The 18,537-nt window shown below is 42.2% G+C and overlaps 1 protein-coding gene across 1 annotated transcript in view; it reads left to right on the top strand.

Annotated features, from left to right (window-relative positions):
- PTPN9 (protein tyrosine phosphatase non-receptor type 9) overlaps positions 1–18,537 on the top strand; it is an 85,223-nt gene that overhangs the window by 62,704 nt on the left and 3,982 nt on the right. The window contains exons 8-11 of the mRNA XM_082735856.1: positions 4,602–4,695; positions 9,836–9,902; positions 16,698–16,776; positions 18,216–18,366. Coding sequence (XP_082591982.1) covers positions 4,602–4,695; positions 9,836–9,902; positions 16,698–16,776; positions 18,216–18,366 — 391 coding nt within the window. The remainder of the gene's footprint in view (positions 1–4,601; positions 4,696–9,835; positions 9,903–16,697; positions 16,777–18,215; positions 18,367–18,537) is intronic.

The raw sequence follows: 18,537 nt of genomic DNA, 5'->3' as shown, positions 1-18,537 counted from the left end.
TTTCTTAGCATCCTCATCAGCATTTGCTCTTGCCATCACCGTTTTTTATTTTAGTTGTCATAATAGGTGTGTAATAGGTTGGTATAATTTACATTTCCCTAATAGTTAATGATATCAAGCATCTTTCATGTGCTTATTTACCATCTGTATATTCTCTTCGCAAAATGTCATGCTTTTTTCCCTTTTTTTTTTTTTTAAAGATTTCATTTATTTATTTAACAAGAGAGAGCCACACAGCAAAAGAGGGAGCACAAGCAAGGGGAATGGGGGAGAGAGAAGCAGGCTTCCTGCCGAGGAGGGAGCCGGATGTGGGGCTTGATCCCAGGACCCCAGGATCGTGACCTGAGCCAAAGGCAGACACCCAATGACTGAGCCACCCAGGCTCCCCTCAATTTGGACTTTTTATTAAACTATTGAGATTTGAGTTTTTAAATATAGTCTAGATACGGGTTCTTGGTTGGATACATGGTTTGTGGGTTTTTTGTTTTTTGTTTTTTTTTTAAAAGATTTTATTTATTTATTTGACAGAGAGAGATCACAAGTAGGCAGAGAGGCAGGCAGAGAGAGAGAGAGAGAGAGGAGGAAGCAGGCTCCCCGCTGAGCAGAGAGCCCGATGTGGGACTCGATCCCAGGACCCTGAGATCATGACCTGAGCTGAAGGCAGCGGCTCAACCCACTGAGATACCCAGGCGCCCCTGTGGGGTTTTTTTTTGTTTTGTTTTGTTTTTTGTCTGTAGCTTGTCTTTATCCTCTTAACACGGTCCCTGGTGAAGCACAAGTTTTATTCTGATGAAATCCTTTAATCAGGGTTCCCTTGTATGGATCACACTCTTGATGCCAAATCTAAGAACACCTAACCCTAAATCCCAAAGATTTTCTCCTTTTTTTCCTAAACATTTTATAGTGTTATATTTCACATTTATTTAAGTCTGTGATCTGTTTGAATTAATTTTTGTATAAGGTGTAAGATTTAGGTTGATGTTGATGTTGTGTGTGTGTATGCGCACATGCACTTTCATGTGCTTGTAGATACCCAGTTGCTCCAGCACCATTTGCTGAAAAAAATCTTCCTCCCTTGAATTGTTCTTGGGATTTTGTAAAATATCAGTTGGACTTATTTGTGTGGGAAGAGGGAATTTTTTAAAATATGGAAAAGTACAGAGTATAACATGATAAACAACTATGTTCCTGTCACCAGAATTAATACTGACAGTTTTTAATATTTTGTCATATTTGCTCTATCTTTCTTTGTTATAGAAAAGAAAGAATTCATTGTGAATGCCTTCCAATCCTCACCCTCAGTTCTCCCCTATTCGCCAGAAGCTACAACTACTATGAATATGGTGCCTTTTCCTTCCAGACTATTTTGTTTATTCTGTTACATATTTGTTGGTAGCTATGAATAATAGAATATTATTTTATATTAGAGAATATTATTTTATATTAGATAATATTTATATTTTAGTAATTTTTTGCTTCATCAATATATATACTTCCCCCACCCAAAACAAAATAGTACTGAAGAATAGGAATGATAAAATTAATGGCAGTCCTCTGCCTTACTCTTGGTTCCTCCAGGTATCCATTTTCAACTCTTTATTTTTTTTTTTAAAGATTTATTTATTTATTTGATAGACAGAAATCACAAAGAGGCAGAGAGGCAGGCAGAGAGCCCGATGAGCAGAGAGCCCGATGTGGGGCTCAATTCCAGGACCCTGGGATCATGACCTGAGCCGAAGGCAGAGGCTTTAACCCACTGAGCCACCCAGGCTTCCCTCAACTCTTTCTTTTTTTTTAAGATTTTTATTTATTTATTTATTTGACAGAGAGAGAGCACAAGTAGGCAGAGAGGCAAGCAGAGAGAGAGGGGAGGAAGCAGGCTCCCTGCTGAGCAGAGAGCCCGATGTGGGACTCGATCCCAGGACCCTGAGATCATGACCTGAGCCGAAGGCAGCGGCTTAACCCACTGAGCCACCCAGGCGCCCTCAACTCTTTCTTAATAGTTGTTTCTTTTGATATTTCTTCTGTGATTCTAAATAAAATGCTTGTAATACTCTTCATTGATTTTTATGTTAGGTAGGCATTTGGTGCTTATACCTTGTCTCCGGTTCACTTTTGACTGTTTTTCCAATAAAATAATGTCATATTTTTAATTAAATCAGTAGTCACTATTTACATTATTATGACTATGTAAATTTTTTCCACTACAGAACTAGATGGGCGGCTTCTATAAAATAAAATTAAGTTTTATCAATTCAATTTTTTGTTTCTTCTAGAGTTAATTACCTAACTTTTTATGTATGTATTTAAGAGGGAGAGAGCACAGAGGGAGAGGGAGAAGCAGCAGGGAGCCCGATGTGGGGCTTGATCCCAGGATTCTGAGATCATGACCTGAGCCGAAGGCAGAGGCTTAACCCACTGAGCCACCCAGGCGCCCACCTTTGCAATCTTTATTGCAAGTATAATCAACTCTGCCATTATAGCGTAAAAGAAGTCATGGACAGTACTAAACTGACAGGCTTAGTTGTGTTTCAGTAAAACTTGTATTTACAAAAACAGGTTGGCCAGGCTGTAGTTGCTGACTCCTGCTCTAGAATGATTGTCTTATTTTCTTAATTTTTTTCTCACATTTTTCATCACTTTGACTTTTCGTTTTACTCTGGAAAATTTCTTCAGCTTTCTTTTCCATCTCTTTTATTAAAGTTTTTACTTTGGTTAGCATACTTATTTTCCACGAGCTTTTCTTCTCTGTTCCTTTCTTATAGCATCCTGCTCTTATTTCATAGATATAGTACCTTTTTCTCTCTGAGGGTATTAATTATAGTCTTTTATTTTTTATTTTTTTTTAAAGATTTTATTTATTGGGACGCCTGGGTGGCTCAGTTGGTTGAGTGGCTGCCTTCGGCTCAGGTCATGATCCCAGCGTCCTGGGATCGAGTCCCGCATCGGGCTCCTTGCTCCAAGGGGAGCCTGCTTCTCCCTCTGACTCTGCCTTCCACTCTGTCTGCCTGTGCTCGCTCTCACTCTCTCTCTGACAAATAAATAAATAAAATCTTTAAAAAAAAAAAAAAAAAGATTTTATTTATTTATTTGACAGAGCGAGATCATAAGTAGGCAGAGAGGCAGGTAGAGAGAGAGAGAGAGAGAGAAGGAAGCAGGCTCCCTACCAAGCAGAGAGCCCGACGCGGGACTCGATCCCAGGACCCTGAGCCAAAGGCAGAGGCCCAACCCACTGAGCCATCCAGGCGCCCTTAATTATAGTCTTTTAGTACTTTTTCTCACTGACTCTCTCTTGTGCTTTTTCCTTACTATGTGTTTGATTGGTCTCTTTTTTTGTGTTGGAGCTTTCTGTAATTATCTGGAGGTCTCTGGCTGTTAATTTACATTATGGGGGGCATCCTTAAAAGCTGCTTGGAAATGCTCTTTCTGTGAGTGATCTGCAAATTTAAATGATCAGCTAGCTTGTTGTTGATGTACTCCAAGTGATAGAATTCTTTCATATAGGGCTATTCACTTTCTCCAGAGAGGAATTTTCTACTTTCTTGCTTGGGAGGGTCCAAGCTTGATATAAATATAGGACAGGAGAGGACAGGGCAGGGAATTCTCACTATCATTCAGATTTTCATTTATTCCTCTATTTTTAACCCTGTGTCTCACCTTGCTTTCCAGGATGTGGGAGTGGTGAGAGTGAGTCATTGTGTCTCTCTGTAGATACCTCTGTGGGTCCTAGTTTTCTGCATTTGACCAAGGCAGCCAATATTCCTCCATCTGTTTTCTCTCTGCCAAATGGATTTCACTCTTTGTTTGCAAATGTCTCTGCCATCATTTTGGGGTTTGTACTGATTAGTGCCTTTATTGTGATTTTACTAGATGAAGTGGAGTCAAACATATGCTGTCAACCTACCATATTAAACTGGAACTTAGGTTTCTTAGAAGCCAGATTTGTTTTTGGTGCTGTCTATACCCCTATCTCCCTCTCATTTTCCCTTTTTTTTTTTTTTTTTTTTAAGATTTTACATATTTATTTGTCACACAGAGATCACAAGTAGGCAGAGAGGCAGGCAGAGAGACAGAAGGGGGAAGCAGACTCCCCGCCGAGCAAGGAGCCAGACTCAGGGCTCAATCCCAGGACCCTGGGATCACGACCTGAGCCTAAGGCAGAGGCCCAACCTACTGAGCCACCCAGGCACCCCTCATTTTCTCTTTTGAATGAAAATATCTTTATTTGCCCAGGAATACACACATATTAAAAATGTTAAATGAGGGGCACCTGGGTGACTCAGTCATTAAGCATCTGCCTTTGGCTCAGGTCATGATCCCAGAGCCCAGGATCAGGCTCCCTGCTCAATGCTTCTTCCTCTCCCACTCCCCCTGCTTGTGTTCCCTCTCTCCCTGTCACTTTCTCTGTCAAATAAATAAGTAAAATCTTTAAAAAAAAATTAAATGATACAGAATATGGATAGATTAGATCATTGCTTCATGTCTTCAACACCAATGGTAACGGTCACCCACCTTTGCGTTGCTGGACTTTGTATGTACACATATACACTCCTTCTGCCTTTTCTGTCTTTGTTTTAGTTTGTCTGTTTCATTTTCTTCAGGTCTCCAGGAAACCTAGAGAAGAACCGCTATGGGGATGTACCCTGCCTGGACCAAACTAGAGTGAAATTGACCAAACGAAGTGGTCACACTCAGGTACACAGATAAGTGCTATCTTTTCAGGAGCACTGAGGGAAATTTTCCAAAGTGAAGCTTACTAATGCCATAGTAGAAAGAACATGAACTCTACACCAGAGAGATCAGGTTGGAGTTTTAACTTTGCTATGTATGAGTTAGTCTGTTACCATAAGCAAGTCCCTGTAAGTCCATCTCACAGGACTAAGTGGAAATTAAATGGAAAAATTTATGTAAATGCTGATAGCGCAAGGTCTGGTATATCATAGGTGCTTGATAAATGTCAATTATTTCTCCTTTCACTCCTACTTGTAAAATTATAGTCCTGTTGTCCACCATATTAGTGAATGTATATGTATCAATACAGGGCAACTCTAATTAAAGTGACCTGTGATTTTTCCACCTAGAAGATCTAAAAATAATTTTGGACAACTAGTGTACGCGTAAGTATCTAGGGATAGAGTTGAAATGGTCAAGTGATTATGTTATTTAATATACTAATTTGATCATATCTGTTCATATTAAAAATCACATATGTTTATACTAGTATAGATATTTAGTGAAACTCCTCACATGCACCTTTAACATCAATGTCTTTGTTCTCATTTGAGCCATTTCCTGAGTCAATCTAACAGTTTTCCAGAGCACACAGTTTTTACTTCTTTAAGTATATGGTATTGTCACTGAAAAATTTATCCTAAACAAGAAAAGTCTATTAGCATAACATTAACACAGTTTATCCTTCCATCCATCCTGTATCCCATGTATTTTCTGTAGCATGATTATTCACTTACTGTTTTTTAAAGTCCTCTTCACAGCAACATCCAACACTTAGAATTTTGAGGTCAGCAACCAAGTATGTGTTACATTTCTTCTTTTTCCTTTGGATATGCCATTTCTGTCTGGTGCCTTCCATATGCATCAAAAAAACAACATTGATTGAGGCCATTGTTCAAAGAAAGGAATTTAAATAGTGCCCGTTTAACATGGCCACACACTATAGGAGCTTGTTACATCCCGTCTCTCTCTCTTTTTTTTTTTTTTAAGATTTTATTTATTTATTTGACAGAGAGAGATCAGAAGTAGATGGAGAGGCAGGCAGAGAGAGAGAGAGAGGGAAGCAGGCTCCCTGCCGAACAGAGAGCCCGATGTGGGACTCGATCCCAGGACCCTGAGATCATGACCTGAGCCGAAGGCAGCGGCTTAACCCACTGATCCACCCAGGCGCCCCCCGTCTCTCTTTTTCTGGGGGATAATTTTTGGGAAAATTATTGCCTAGTATTTGGGTATATATGATACGTGGATTGAGACCCTAGGATCATGGTTTTAACCCTTTTGACCCTACGTTTCCAGTATATAAACTGAATTCAATTGCTTCTTGGCCTTTTGGCTAAGATCATGTGTAAACTGAATTCATAGCCCTGCCCAGGACCCTTACGAAAGGGTTTTCCTGCAGGAGCATTAGCTCAGTGTCTGGCCAGCTTAGGGCAAATTCATGACTATTACTGAGATCATCAAATATATACTCTGAATGAGTGGAGTATAATGGTTGAGTTGGGACTCTGGAGTCAGATAGTGGTATTTATCTGTCTTCTTGACTGCTGTGTTTCCAGTACCTAGAACAGTACATATCAGGCCTTCAGTAAATTATTTCTGAAGGAATTAGTGAATCCCAGTATACCACCAGACTGTCTAAAGATCATCACTTGAATTAAACTCCTTTCATTACTGCAAACATTGGCAGAAGCTTTATTTCTGCAATAAATGGTGGATTCAGGTTTATTATTGAATTGGTCACCAGATTTGCTTCTGGAATTATAAAGCTATTAGTCACAGTTTCTATTGAACATAGCCTATAACATAGAGTACTTGGTTTGATTCTCTGCTATTTCAGTTTTCCCCCTAGTCTATGCTTTATGTCTGAGGTCATTTTCAGTTTTAATTTCTGATGATTCTTCTGAAATGGCTGATTTTAATTCCCAGTGCTCTCAAAGAGGAGGATACTGAAAGCTTGTATCCTTAGTTGTAAGGAAATAGTAAGTCTCCATTAAAGTAGTAAACTAGTGATATTTCTTTTCAAAGTGTGAAGGTAGCTCCAAGAGTAACAACTTATACATTACTTACAGAATAGTGTCGACTGGCTTGTACCAGGTAAATCCTTTGTATTTTTCTGTGCTTTCTTGCCTGGGTCCTACAGGGTATAGCACTTGAATGTGCCAGGCTGAGCCGAAGATAGCCTGGGCGGACTATTTTGGGCCCTGAATACGCAGCCTGGTTGGGAGTGATTGAGGCTTTTAGCTTGCTGGGTCTGCTGCAGGTGGTTCCTTAGCTCAGTGAAGATGTCTTAGTCAGTAGAACACTAGTAGTATGAGGTCAGTATCAACTGCTGTGGAAGGAGAAAGCAAGAAACTCTTGCCTAAATAATTAGTAATAGGGGAACCTGGGTGGCTCAGTCCTTAAGCATCTGCCTTCAGCTCAGGTCATGATTCCAGGGTCCTGGGATCAAGCCCCGCTTGGGGTTCCCTGCTCAGTGGAGAGTCTGCTTCTCCCTCTTCCATTCCCTTTGCTTGTGTTCCCTCTCTTGCTGTCTGTCAAATAAATAATAAATAAATAAATAACTAGTGATAGGATAAGTTGGTAGACTGACTGGCTAACAGACACATATCCGAGTAATGTGGGTTTGACCATGACGTGGAGAAGCCTTCTGAGGGTGGCTGTGGATACTGACAATTCAGACTGCCTTCCCCAAGCGATGGAACTCAGTGGAGAGAAGGTGACAGGTTTAGGGAGTCACTCTGACTTCCTAGAGTGGAGTGGACTATGAATTTTCTCTAGTTTGACATTGAAACTTTATCTTTGTCCTCCTATGCCCCTCCACATGGTCTGCTATTCATAGTACCTTTAGATACTCTCAACTAGTTATACTGTGACTTGATACTGTGGCTGCATCTGTGGTTCTCTTCTGTCAGCTTGGATTATCAGCAAGAGTGTTGGCAGAGATCTTGTGAGAAGGTATAATAAAAATAATAAAAGTTAAAATCCTATTTAATTTCCTGATAGCTAATGATGTTGAATTAAGACTGAGGACACTAGGAGATGAGACAAGTCTCCCAGAAGACAGTGAGTCAAGATCTGTTCACTGAGGCTTCTCTAAATCTGTCTGGCTGTTGCTTTGTGTCAGTTCAGGTAGTAAAGGAGCCTGGGAGTTTGGCCAGTGCTGTTGATGGTGCTAGATATGAGGTAGTGCTTTCTTCCTTCTCCAGTCACACTTTGCCTTTTGTGTGTGACAGCATAGACAGGATGTTCCTGCTCAAGGTGCTTGGCTTGCCTCCCTTTTGGTTTTGAACCAATGCTGCAAATCTTAATGGACTCCTTTTTTGGTAAATAACAGCTTTATTGAGATGTAATTCACATACCATACAATTTGCGCATTTAAAGTATATAGGGGCACCCAGGTGGCTTAGTTGGTCGAGCATCCAACTCCTGATTTCAGCTCAGGTCATGATCTCAGGGTTCTTGGATTGAGCCCCACGTCTGGGTTTGCACTTGGCGGAGAGAGTGGGGTGTTTCTTCTTGGGATTTTTTCTCTCCTTTTTCCTCTGCCTCTCACCCTATTCAAATGTACACATGCTCTCTCTCTCTCTAATAAATAAATAAAATCTTTTTAAAAAAATGTATATTGGGGGCACCTGGGTGCCTTAGTGGGTTAAGCCTCTGCCTTCAGCTCAGGTCATGATCTCAGGGTCCTGGGATCGAGTCCCACATCAGGCTCTCTGCTCAGCAGGGAGCCTCCTTCCCACGCTCTCTCTCCGCCTGCCTCTCTGTTTGCTTGTGATCTCTCTCTCTGTGTCAAATAAATAAAATCTTTATTAAAAAAAAGCATTTTATTCAGTAGTTTGGTTTTTGTCCTTTTTAAAAAGATAGATTATTTATTTATTTAGAGAGCACAGGTGCTTGCAAGTGGGGGGAGGAGCAGAGGGAGAGACTCTCCCATAGAGCCCCTCCTGAGCGTGGAGCCCCCAGTGGGGCTCATTTCTTGACTATGAGATCATGACCTGAGCTGAAAGCAAGAGTTGGACACTTAACCGACTGAGCCACCCAGGTGCCCCTAGTTCAGTTCTTTTTAAATCTATTCACAGTGAATATTTAATATATTCACCACCACAGTCAACTTTAGAATATTCTTATCACCTGAAAAAGGAACTCCATACCCTTGGCAGTCAAACCCCATTTTCTCCCAGTCTCTGTGCTTTCTGTCTCTATGGATTTGCCTATTTTGGACGTTTCGTATCAATGGAATCATACAATATGTAGCCTTTGTGTCTGGCTTCTTTCACTTAGCATGTTTTCAAGGTTCGTCCATGTTGTAGCATGTGTCGGTGCTTCACTCCATTTTATTGCTAAAAAATACTCTTATATGGCTAGTCACCTTTATTTCTCCATTCATCAAGTGAATACCATTTGAGTTGTTTCCATTTTTGGCTATTAAAATAATGCTGCTATGAATATTTGTGTGCAAGTTTTTCTGTGGACATGTATTTTCATTTCCCTTAGGAGTGAAATTGCTGGGTCATATGGTAACTCTGTGTTTAACCTTTTGAAGAATTGCCAGACTGTTTTCCAACATGACTGGACCATTTTACATTCCCGCTAGGGATATATGAGGGTACTAGTTTTTATACATCTTTGTCAACATTTGTTATTATCCATCTTGTACCTGTAACCATCCTAATGGGTATGATGTGGTATCTCCTCATGTTTTTGACTTTTCAGTTTTGTGTGTGTGTGTGTGTGTGTGTGTGTGTGTGTGTGTGTTTTAAGAATTTATTTATTTATTTGACAGAGAGAGATCACAAGTAGACAGAGAGGCAGGCAGAGAAAGAGAGAGAGGAGGAAGCAGGCTCCCTGCCAAGCAGATAGCTGAATGCAGGACTCGATCCCAGGACCCTGAGATCATGACCTGAGCCAAAGGCAGAGGCTTAACAACTGAGCCACCCAGGCACCCCTGTAGAAGCAAAGTTTTGAATTGATCCTTTTGCGCCTGTCTTCCTGACAGGAAGAGAATATCTACACCTTGGGTTTTATTTACCTTGTACATCATTTTTCCCACCCAAATGGTGTATTTCACACAGCTGCAATGATATTTCCTTTTTATCATTAGACAGATTACATCAATGCCAGTTTCATGGATGGCTACAAGCAGAAGAATGCTTACATTGGTACGCAAGGTAAGTTAGGATGCTCCTTACAAGTTGGTTTTATGTCATCTACCTATGATTTCTTGTACCTGATGATTGCATACCTTTTGAAGGCTATGGTAACTTGAGGTGATGTTATGGCCACTAGATCCCGGCCTTTCATAATGATTGGGGGTTATTGAGGAAGGCAGAGGAGGGGTATAGAGTTTCTGTACCAGATATGCCTGGAAACTCACTGCATAGAGATAAACTAGAGATTTGAACATACAACACTAATACAAGTTTTAGGATTATGCATTGCCAACCTATGGGACTGGGACATCAGAACTCACTGGCCTGTGAAATGTTCTTTATGTCCCATAGGAGGCCAGGAGTGGCAGTGGGAATTCTCAGAGATTGAGTCCTGTCTGTGAAAGGGTGTTGCTGTCCTAAGTGACTTTTGCTTGTTCTTGTAAATCAGGGAGCACCCAGAAGTCTTCTGACATAGATAGTCTATACTAGGTCTAACAGTGAAGATTTCAGACAGAGTTTCTACAAATGCTTCTGTAAGCCCCAATTCCTCCTAACCTGGCCTCGGCCATCTGAAGGAGAATACCAAGTTGTCTTCAAAGAGGGTGGGGAGAGATCACAACACAGGAGGACATAAGAGGCTTTGGCCATTGCAGAGCATGACCAGCAAAAGATCTGGCAGATACCTCCTTAGCAAGTGATAAAACTTAGTATCACCAATAATAGGTAGGTATTATGCCTCTGTTGTGATATAGTGAGAACTATACAACATAACCTTCATTGTTTGTGGTCAGTGTTGAAGTCTGAATCGTGAAAAGTAAACCAGACAAATCCAGATGGGATGGTGGGACATACTATTAGAAAACTGGCTTAGATTCTTCAAAGTTAAAGCCATGAAAAACAAAAGCAGGGAACTGTTCTAGATTAAAGGAGACCAAAGAGATATGATAACCAAAGGTATGTGCCCATTATTGGAACTTCAGTTTAGAGAAGAAGACTATTAAGGACAAACTTGGGATACATGGAGACTATATGTTAGATAATATTACTGTATCAGTGTTTAATTGGTTCAGTGTGACAATGGTATTGTTCTCTAGGAGAAAGTCCTTGTTCTTCTAAATATGTGCCCAAGTATTTAGGAATAAAAGGTCATAATTTCTGGAACTAATTTTTAAATAGTTACAAAATAAAAAGTATGTGTATTTATATATATATAGAGAGAGAGAGATTTCTCTTGTAATCTTGTAATGATAGCTAAAAATCATAGCTTTTTTTTTTTTTTTTAAAGATTTTATTTGTTTGACAGAGAGAGACCACAAGCAGGCAGAGAGGCAGGCAGAGAGAGAGGGGAGGAAGCAGGCTCCCTGCCGAGCAGAGAGCCCGATGTGGGACTTGATCCCAGGACCCCAGGATCATGACCCGAGCTGAAAGCAGAGGCCTCAGCCCACTGAGCCACCCAGGCGCCCCAAAAATCATAGCTTTAAAGCTCAAGAATTTATGAGTACATTGTAGTATTCTTCCAGTTTTTCATTGGTTTCAAATTTTTCAAATTTGATATATTGTTAATTGGTCTGATGGTTACAGGCTTATATTTCCCCCCCAGGAGGGACCACTCCCTCCAAAAGGAATCCTTTCAAGACCCTAAGAAGAAATTAGAATTACCAGGAAAAATTTTTGGCATATACAACACGATATGATCTGCCTGAGAGTAGGGGCTTTGTTGAGGAGGATGGCTTTGGCAGATTGGACTTATGGTGGATAAGGATTGGCTCAAGGGTACCCCAGAATGCTTCCTCCTCCAGGTTTAGAAGGCAAAGCTACTACTCGGAGTTGCAGGAATTGGATTCTTTAGGGTGGCTTTGAAGGCCCTATCCCGAAGAAACTCCCCTAAGAGTATGAGAGAGACTTTTTTTTTTTTTTAAGATTTTATTTTATTTATTTGACAGACAGAGATCACAAATAGGCAAAGAGGCAGGCAGAGAGGGGGAAGCAGGCTCCCCACTGAGCAGAGAACCTGATGTGGGGCTCGATCAGGACCCCAGGATCATGACCTGAACCGAAGGCAGAGACTTTTTTTTTTTTTTTTAAGATTTTATTTATTTATTTGACAGAGAGAGATCACAAGCAGGCAGAGAGGCAGGCAGAGAGAGAAGGAAGCAGGCTCCCCGCTGAGCAGAGAGCCCAATGTGGGGCTCGATCCCAGGACCCTGAGATCATGACCTGAGCCGAAGGCAGTGGCCTAACCCACTGAGCCACCCAGGCGCCCCCCGAAGGCAGAGACTTTAACCCACTGAGCCACCCAGGTCCCCCGAGAGAGACATTTTGATAGTATCAGTACTCTTTTAGGACTGGAAGATGGGGTCCTGTGATGTGGAAAAGGCTAATTTGATTTCCTTGGCTAACTTTCTTGGCTATATTCAGTATTTTGATTCTTATAATACATTTCTACTAATAATATCTGTTATCTATTGAGAGTATCTATTATATATCAGGCTTATAATCTTCATCTAATTATTACAGACTCTGCAAAGAGGATTTATTAACCCATGAACAAACCCAAAGAGGTTTGGCGATCTTGGATCACACCGCTAGTAAGTGGCAGAGCCAGGATTTGAGAGTGTGTCTGATTCAGAAGTCCTTGTAAGCCAAGCCAAAGGATTGTTGTGCCCATGTCAGCATAAACCACTAACTTGAGTTCTTTAGAAAAGTTGACTGTTAAAGAGTAATCTGGGAAGTGCAGCATTCTCTTCTAAATCTCTCTTGTGCCTTGGAAGAAATTATGACCCCTCTTTGCCAAGCCTGAGTCTGAGTGGGATCTGGGTTGTTAGGTGCTCTGATTAGCAACAGCATTTTTTTTTTTTAAAGATTTTATTTATTTATTTGACAGAGAGAAATCACAAGTAGTTGGAGAGGCAGGCAGAGAGAGAGAGGGAAGCAGGCTCCCTGCTGAGCAGAGAGCCCGATGCGGGACTCCATCCCAGGACCCTGAGATCCTGACCTGAGCCGAAGGCAGCGGCTCAACCCACTGAGCCACCCAGGCGCCCCAGGCAACAGCATTTTTGCCAGTGATTTGAAGGTGGAAAATAAAGCATAGGAGTGCTGCTGTGGTGCAGGATAGTAGGATGTGGACAAGCTGGGATCAGTGATATGGAAAGGGAGTTCTCACTATCTTCTTCACATGCATACTATGGTAATGTAAGTGCATTGTAGAAAATTTAAAAGATAGAAATGAAATTCACTCATAACCCTGAGACCCAGAGATAATGTTAACATTCTATAGTGTCTCCTTCCAAACCGTTTTCCTTCTTTCTTCCTTCCTCCCTCCCTCCCTCCCTTTCTCTCTTTCTTTCTTTCTTTTTTTATGTATTTATTTGATAGGCAGAGATCACAAGTAGCCAGAGAGGCAGGCATAGAGAGAGGAGGGGAAGCAGGCTCCCTGCTGAGCACAGAGCCCAGTGCAGGGGCTCCATCCCAGGACTGTGGGATCATGACCTGAGCCGAAGGCAGAGGCTTTAACCCACTGAGCCACCCAGGTGCCCCCAAACTGTTTTCTGTACTAATAGATGTAGACATATAAAATATCTAACAAGATGGATTCTATCTACTTGTTACCTAAAAAGGTAACAAGTGAACAAAATTTCATTTGATGGTATCTTGTGAATACCTTTCTAGAGCAAAAATAATAGATCTTACAACATCACCTTTATGAAACTACTTCAACCATGGATATGCCGTAATTTAACAGCCCTCTCTTGGTAGACATTTAGCTTGCTTCCGAAACCTCACATGCTTTTGGCAGTGTTCATTTCTGCCAAGAGGGAATTCTAGTGTGATAAAATATTAATGCTACTAAAAGGCTTTAGCAAAAATGGTAGTAAAACCAGCAGACTTCCAGGACAAAATCAACCCTTGATACTGCCCTTCTTCTCTGAAAGCAGAGGAGGAAGAAGGACTGGGAAAGTACAGGGAATTATCCCAAGTTGTTACTTCCTTGATTTAAAGGGAATTGTTGGCCCACAAGTATGTTCAGAGTTTCCACTGAGTGCCCAGCCCTGTGAAGGTTCTAACTCTAAAAGGAGAACTCGACAATGTGGCTATTACCCTCGGCACCATGTTTGCTGAGATGAGATTTTTCTTACAAACTAAAGTGATTCATATAAGACCCATACATTAAATGGTTAAGCTGGGGGTTTTTGTTTTAAGATTTTATTTATTTATTTGACAAAGGGAGATCACAAGTCAGCAGAGAGGCAGGCAGAGAGGCAGGGGTTGGGGTGGGGTGGGGGAAGCAGGCTCCCCGCTGTGCAGAGAGCTGGATGCGGGGCTTGATCCCAGGACCCTGAGATCATGTCCTGAGCTGAAGGCAGAGGCTCAACCTACTGAGCTACCCAGGCACCCCTGGTTAAGCTGTTTGGATCCAGCTGTGTCATCAAGAGCTGTCTATGTTGTGATGAAGCAAGTTTTTAATTTTTAATTTCTATTTATTTATTTATTTATTTATTTTTGAGAGAGAGAGAGAGAGAGAGACAGAAAGAACAGGGAAGGGACAGAAGAGGAAGAGAGAGACTTTTTTTTTTTTTTTTTTTAAGATTTTATTTATTGGACAGACAGAGATCACAAGTCAGCAGAGAGAGAGGGGGAGGCAGGCTCCCCGCTGAGCCGAGAGCCTGATGTGGGGCTTGATTCCAGGAACCTAGGGTCATGACCTGAGTGGAAGGCAGAGGATTTAGCCCACTGAGCCACCCAGGCACTCCAGGAAGAGAGAGACTCTTAAGCAGTCTCTACACTGAGTATTAGAAAGGGGGTTTGACCTCACAACCTTGAGATCTATGACCAGAGCCAAAACTGAGAGTCAATGCTTAACCAACTGAGCCACCCAGGCACCCCTGTGATGAAGCAAATTTTTAGAAAGATTCAGCTGGCAGGGGTATCCAGAATAGACTGGAAGAGGAGTCCTATTCAGAAAAATAAACCAAAACAGTACTACAGTAACTCAGACAAAAGATGATGTGTGGTCCTTGTGGCTTTGAAGTTGGGTCGGGAGGGCATGATAAAAGCCAAAAAGAATCCAAAGACAAAAAAAAGTCTCTAGAACTTAGTGACTGCTTCTGGAAGATAAAGGAAATGGGAAGTCAGAGTTGACTGCAACTTTTTAAGACTGAGTGATTTAAGAATGCCAATACTTTTTTAAACAGAGATGGGAAAGGAGAGAGAGAAGGCTAATTTTGAAGAAAGAGATTGATTCGCAAGCATGTTGGGCCTAAGGAGACCATTGACAGGACATGGAAGGGGATTGGTTCAGTAGGCTACTGATGATGATAAGGCTTTAGGGAGATGGAAACAGCTAGAGGCATGTACACAGTTGACACTGTCTGTGTGTACGTGCCAGTTCAAACCCTGATGGTAAGACTCTTGGGAAGGGGGACGCCTGGGTGGCTCAGTTGGTTGAGCAGCTGCCTTCGGCTCAGGTCATGATCCCGTCGTCCTGGGATCGAGTCCCACATCGGGCTCCTTGCTCGGCTGGGAGCCTGCTTCTCCCTCTGCCTGCCATTCTGTCTGCCTGTGCTCGCTCTCTCCCCCCCACCTCTGATAAATAAATAAAATCTTTAAAAAAAAAAAAAGAGTCTTGGGAAGGTACATAACAGTATTTCTCAAACTGTAACTTAACCTACAACTTCACTTGGGATCTTGTTAAAATGCAGATTGCACATTTCTTTCTTTCTTTCAAAAAAAGATTTTATTTCTTTATTTGACAGAGGTCACAAGTAGGCAGAGAGGCAGGCAGAGAGAGAGAGGAGGAAGCAGGCTCCCTGAGCAGAGAGCCCGATGTGGGACTTGATCCCAGAACCCTGAGATCATGACCCGAGCCGAAGGCAGAGGCTTTAACCAGCTGAGCCACCCAGGAGCCCGCAGATTTCTAATTTCTAATACTCTCTCATACAATGCTGGTGCTGGTGGTTCACGGACCACCCTGAATAGCAGGGATGCCCCAAGAAGAGCAGGGAAGCTAGTGTCTGTGCTTTGGAGTTATTAGTTGAGGGGAAAAAAACCAGCAATTCCTGGGGCGCCTGAGTGGCTTAGTGGGTTAAGCCTCTGCCTTTGGCTCAGATCATGATCTCAGGGTCCTGGGATCAAGCCCCACATCAGGCTCTCTGCTCAGCAGGGAGCCTGCTTCCCCCTCTGTCTCTGCCTGCCTCTCTGCCTACTTGTGATCTCTGTCAGATAAATGATTAAATATCTTTAAAAATAAAAAACCCATGGGGTGCCTGGGGTGGCTCAGTGGGTTAAAGCCTCGCCTTCAGCTCAGGTCATGATCCCAGGGTCCTGGGATCGAGCCCCAGTCAGGTTCTCTGCTCCGCAGGGAGCCTGCTTCTCCCCACCGACCCCCGCCCCCGCCTGCCTCTCTGCCTACTTGTGATCTCTCTCTCTCTGTCAAATAAATAAAATCTTTAAAAAAAAAAATTTATCTCTCCCTCTGTAAAATAAATAAGATAGGGGCGCCTGGGTGGCTCAGTGGGTTGAGGCCTCTGCCTTCGGCTCGGGTCATGATCCCTGGGTCCTGGGATCGAGCCCCATGTCCGGCTCTCTGCTCAGCGGTGAGCCTGCTTCCTCCTCACTCTGACTGCCTCTCTGCCTACTTGTGATCTCTGTCTGTCAAATAAATTTAAAAAATCTTTAAAAAAAAAAATAAAAAATAAAATAAATAAGATAAATCTTTGAAAAAAAAAAAAAAAGATAAAGAAAAAACCCAGAAATTCCTGAGAAGGAAAGAAGGGCTTCCAGGGTAATGTTCCTTGTCTTATCCTTCCATTCCAGGCCCTTTGGAGAATACCTATCGTGATTTCTGGCTCATGGTATGGGAGCAAAAAGTCCTGGTGATTGTCATGACCACCCGGTGAGTTCTTCCCCTTTCCTCCCTCTGCATTCTGCCTCCACCCTGTTCCCAAACATCGGAGATTCAAGAGGGGAGTTTAGCTCATAGAACAATGAGGATTAGGAAAGCCATGGCAAAGATCTTGAGATGTTTTAGCTTTGTCTTAGTTGACCCAGAATTAACAAAGCCAGGGTATGGTGGGAATTGATAGATCTAACTTGTCACAGTTTTGATCTAACTTTTCAAAATTTTAATCCCTGGCTCTGGTGACCTTGTGCCAGTTATAGGCTATTCTGAGGTCCTGGCCTTATCCACTAAAGGAAGTGTAAGCAAACGTGGGGCAATTCACTTTTAACCTGCTCCCTACTTCCAAAGGGCAGCAGTCTTCCTGGCTTCTAAATTACCAGTTCCCCTTTATTCTCTCCTTCCCTACTACTTTTGGCAGTTTTTCTGCTCATTCGTATTTCCACCTGTAAAAGAATTGTAAAAAGAGAGATGAAACATAGTTGGTCAGGCAGGAAGCTCTTGATGAAAGGAATCCTTTTGAAATTTTGGTCTACATATCTGCCAAAACTTGAGGAATTACAAATTCATTAGTATCATCATTATCATTATGATAATTAGAACCTATTTCAGATGAGGAGAAAAATGTTAATGAAAATCTTTGCTCAGTTCCCTTTCTCATGGCACAGTCACAACCACCTTTGCTTCGGAGAGGTGGTAGTACAAGAAATACCACCTTGGAGCATTCGAACCACTACACGGCAGTGAGGGGGCGCCTGGGTTGCTCAGTGGGTTAAAGCCTCTGCCTTTGACTCAGGTCATGATCCCAGGGTCGGTCCTGGGATCAAGCCCTTCATCGGGCTCTCTGTTCAGCTGGGAGTCTGCTTCCCCCTCTCTCTCTGCCTGCCTCTGCCTGCTGTAATCTCTGTCAAGTAAATAAATAAAAATCTTGGAAAAAAAATTTTTTTGTTTTGTTTTTTTTTTGTTTTAAAAGGGTAGTGAGGTGGATTTTAGGCCTTCACTTAAACCTCCTGCTAGCCTCCCAGGAGCTGGGCCTTTCCCACTTCTCTCAGCCAAGTGCCCCTATTGGGGAAGAGAATGAACGGTGGCTGAGATACAGGGCAGGGAGTTTCATCTGGCTTACCGTATTTTCTCTGCTCTCTTTTTTTGTCCACCCAGTATTTATCCTGGATATATGAGGAGTAGCAAGAGGTATCAGGAAAGGCACCAAATGGTATAACAGGCACCCAATAAATGTCTGCTAAATGAGTATATGCAAGAATAGCTGTTGCTACCTCTGTTTAGAATGAAGGTTTCCCACGTTTTCTGCCAAGAGGCAAAGGTGTAAGTTAGAAGCTACGCAAGAGATGACATTGCTCTTCGGGGTACAGCAGATCATAGCTTTCTGCTGTGGAAAGGAAGGATGGAAGGCTTACCTTGCTCTGTCTTGTCTTCAGGTTTGAGGAGGGTGGCAGGAGAAAGTGTGGCCAGTACTGGCCATTAGAAAGAGACTCTCGGATCAAATTTGGCTTCCTCACGGTGACCAATCTAGGTGTGGAGAACATGAACCATTACAAAAAAACAACGCTAGAAATTCACAACATAGAGGTAAATCCCAGTTTCTATTTTTAGCTGGGGGAGGTTTTTAAGCTGGGGGAGAACTTTTATGGTAAAGGAAATTTCCAGAGGGAATAGGCAGAAATCCAGGCAGCTTATAAGTTAATTTCTTTTTCCTGGGAACAGGATATGGATATTCAACTCAGAGCCAATATATCCATG

This window comes from Mustela nivalis (assembly GCF_964662115.1).
Source record: "Mustela nivalis genome assembly, chromosome: 6".
NCBI lineage: Eukaryota > Metazoa > Chordata > Mammalia > Carnivora > Mustelidae > Mustela > Mustela nivalis.
This window is presented reverse-complemented; position numbering and strand designations above follow the sequence as displayed.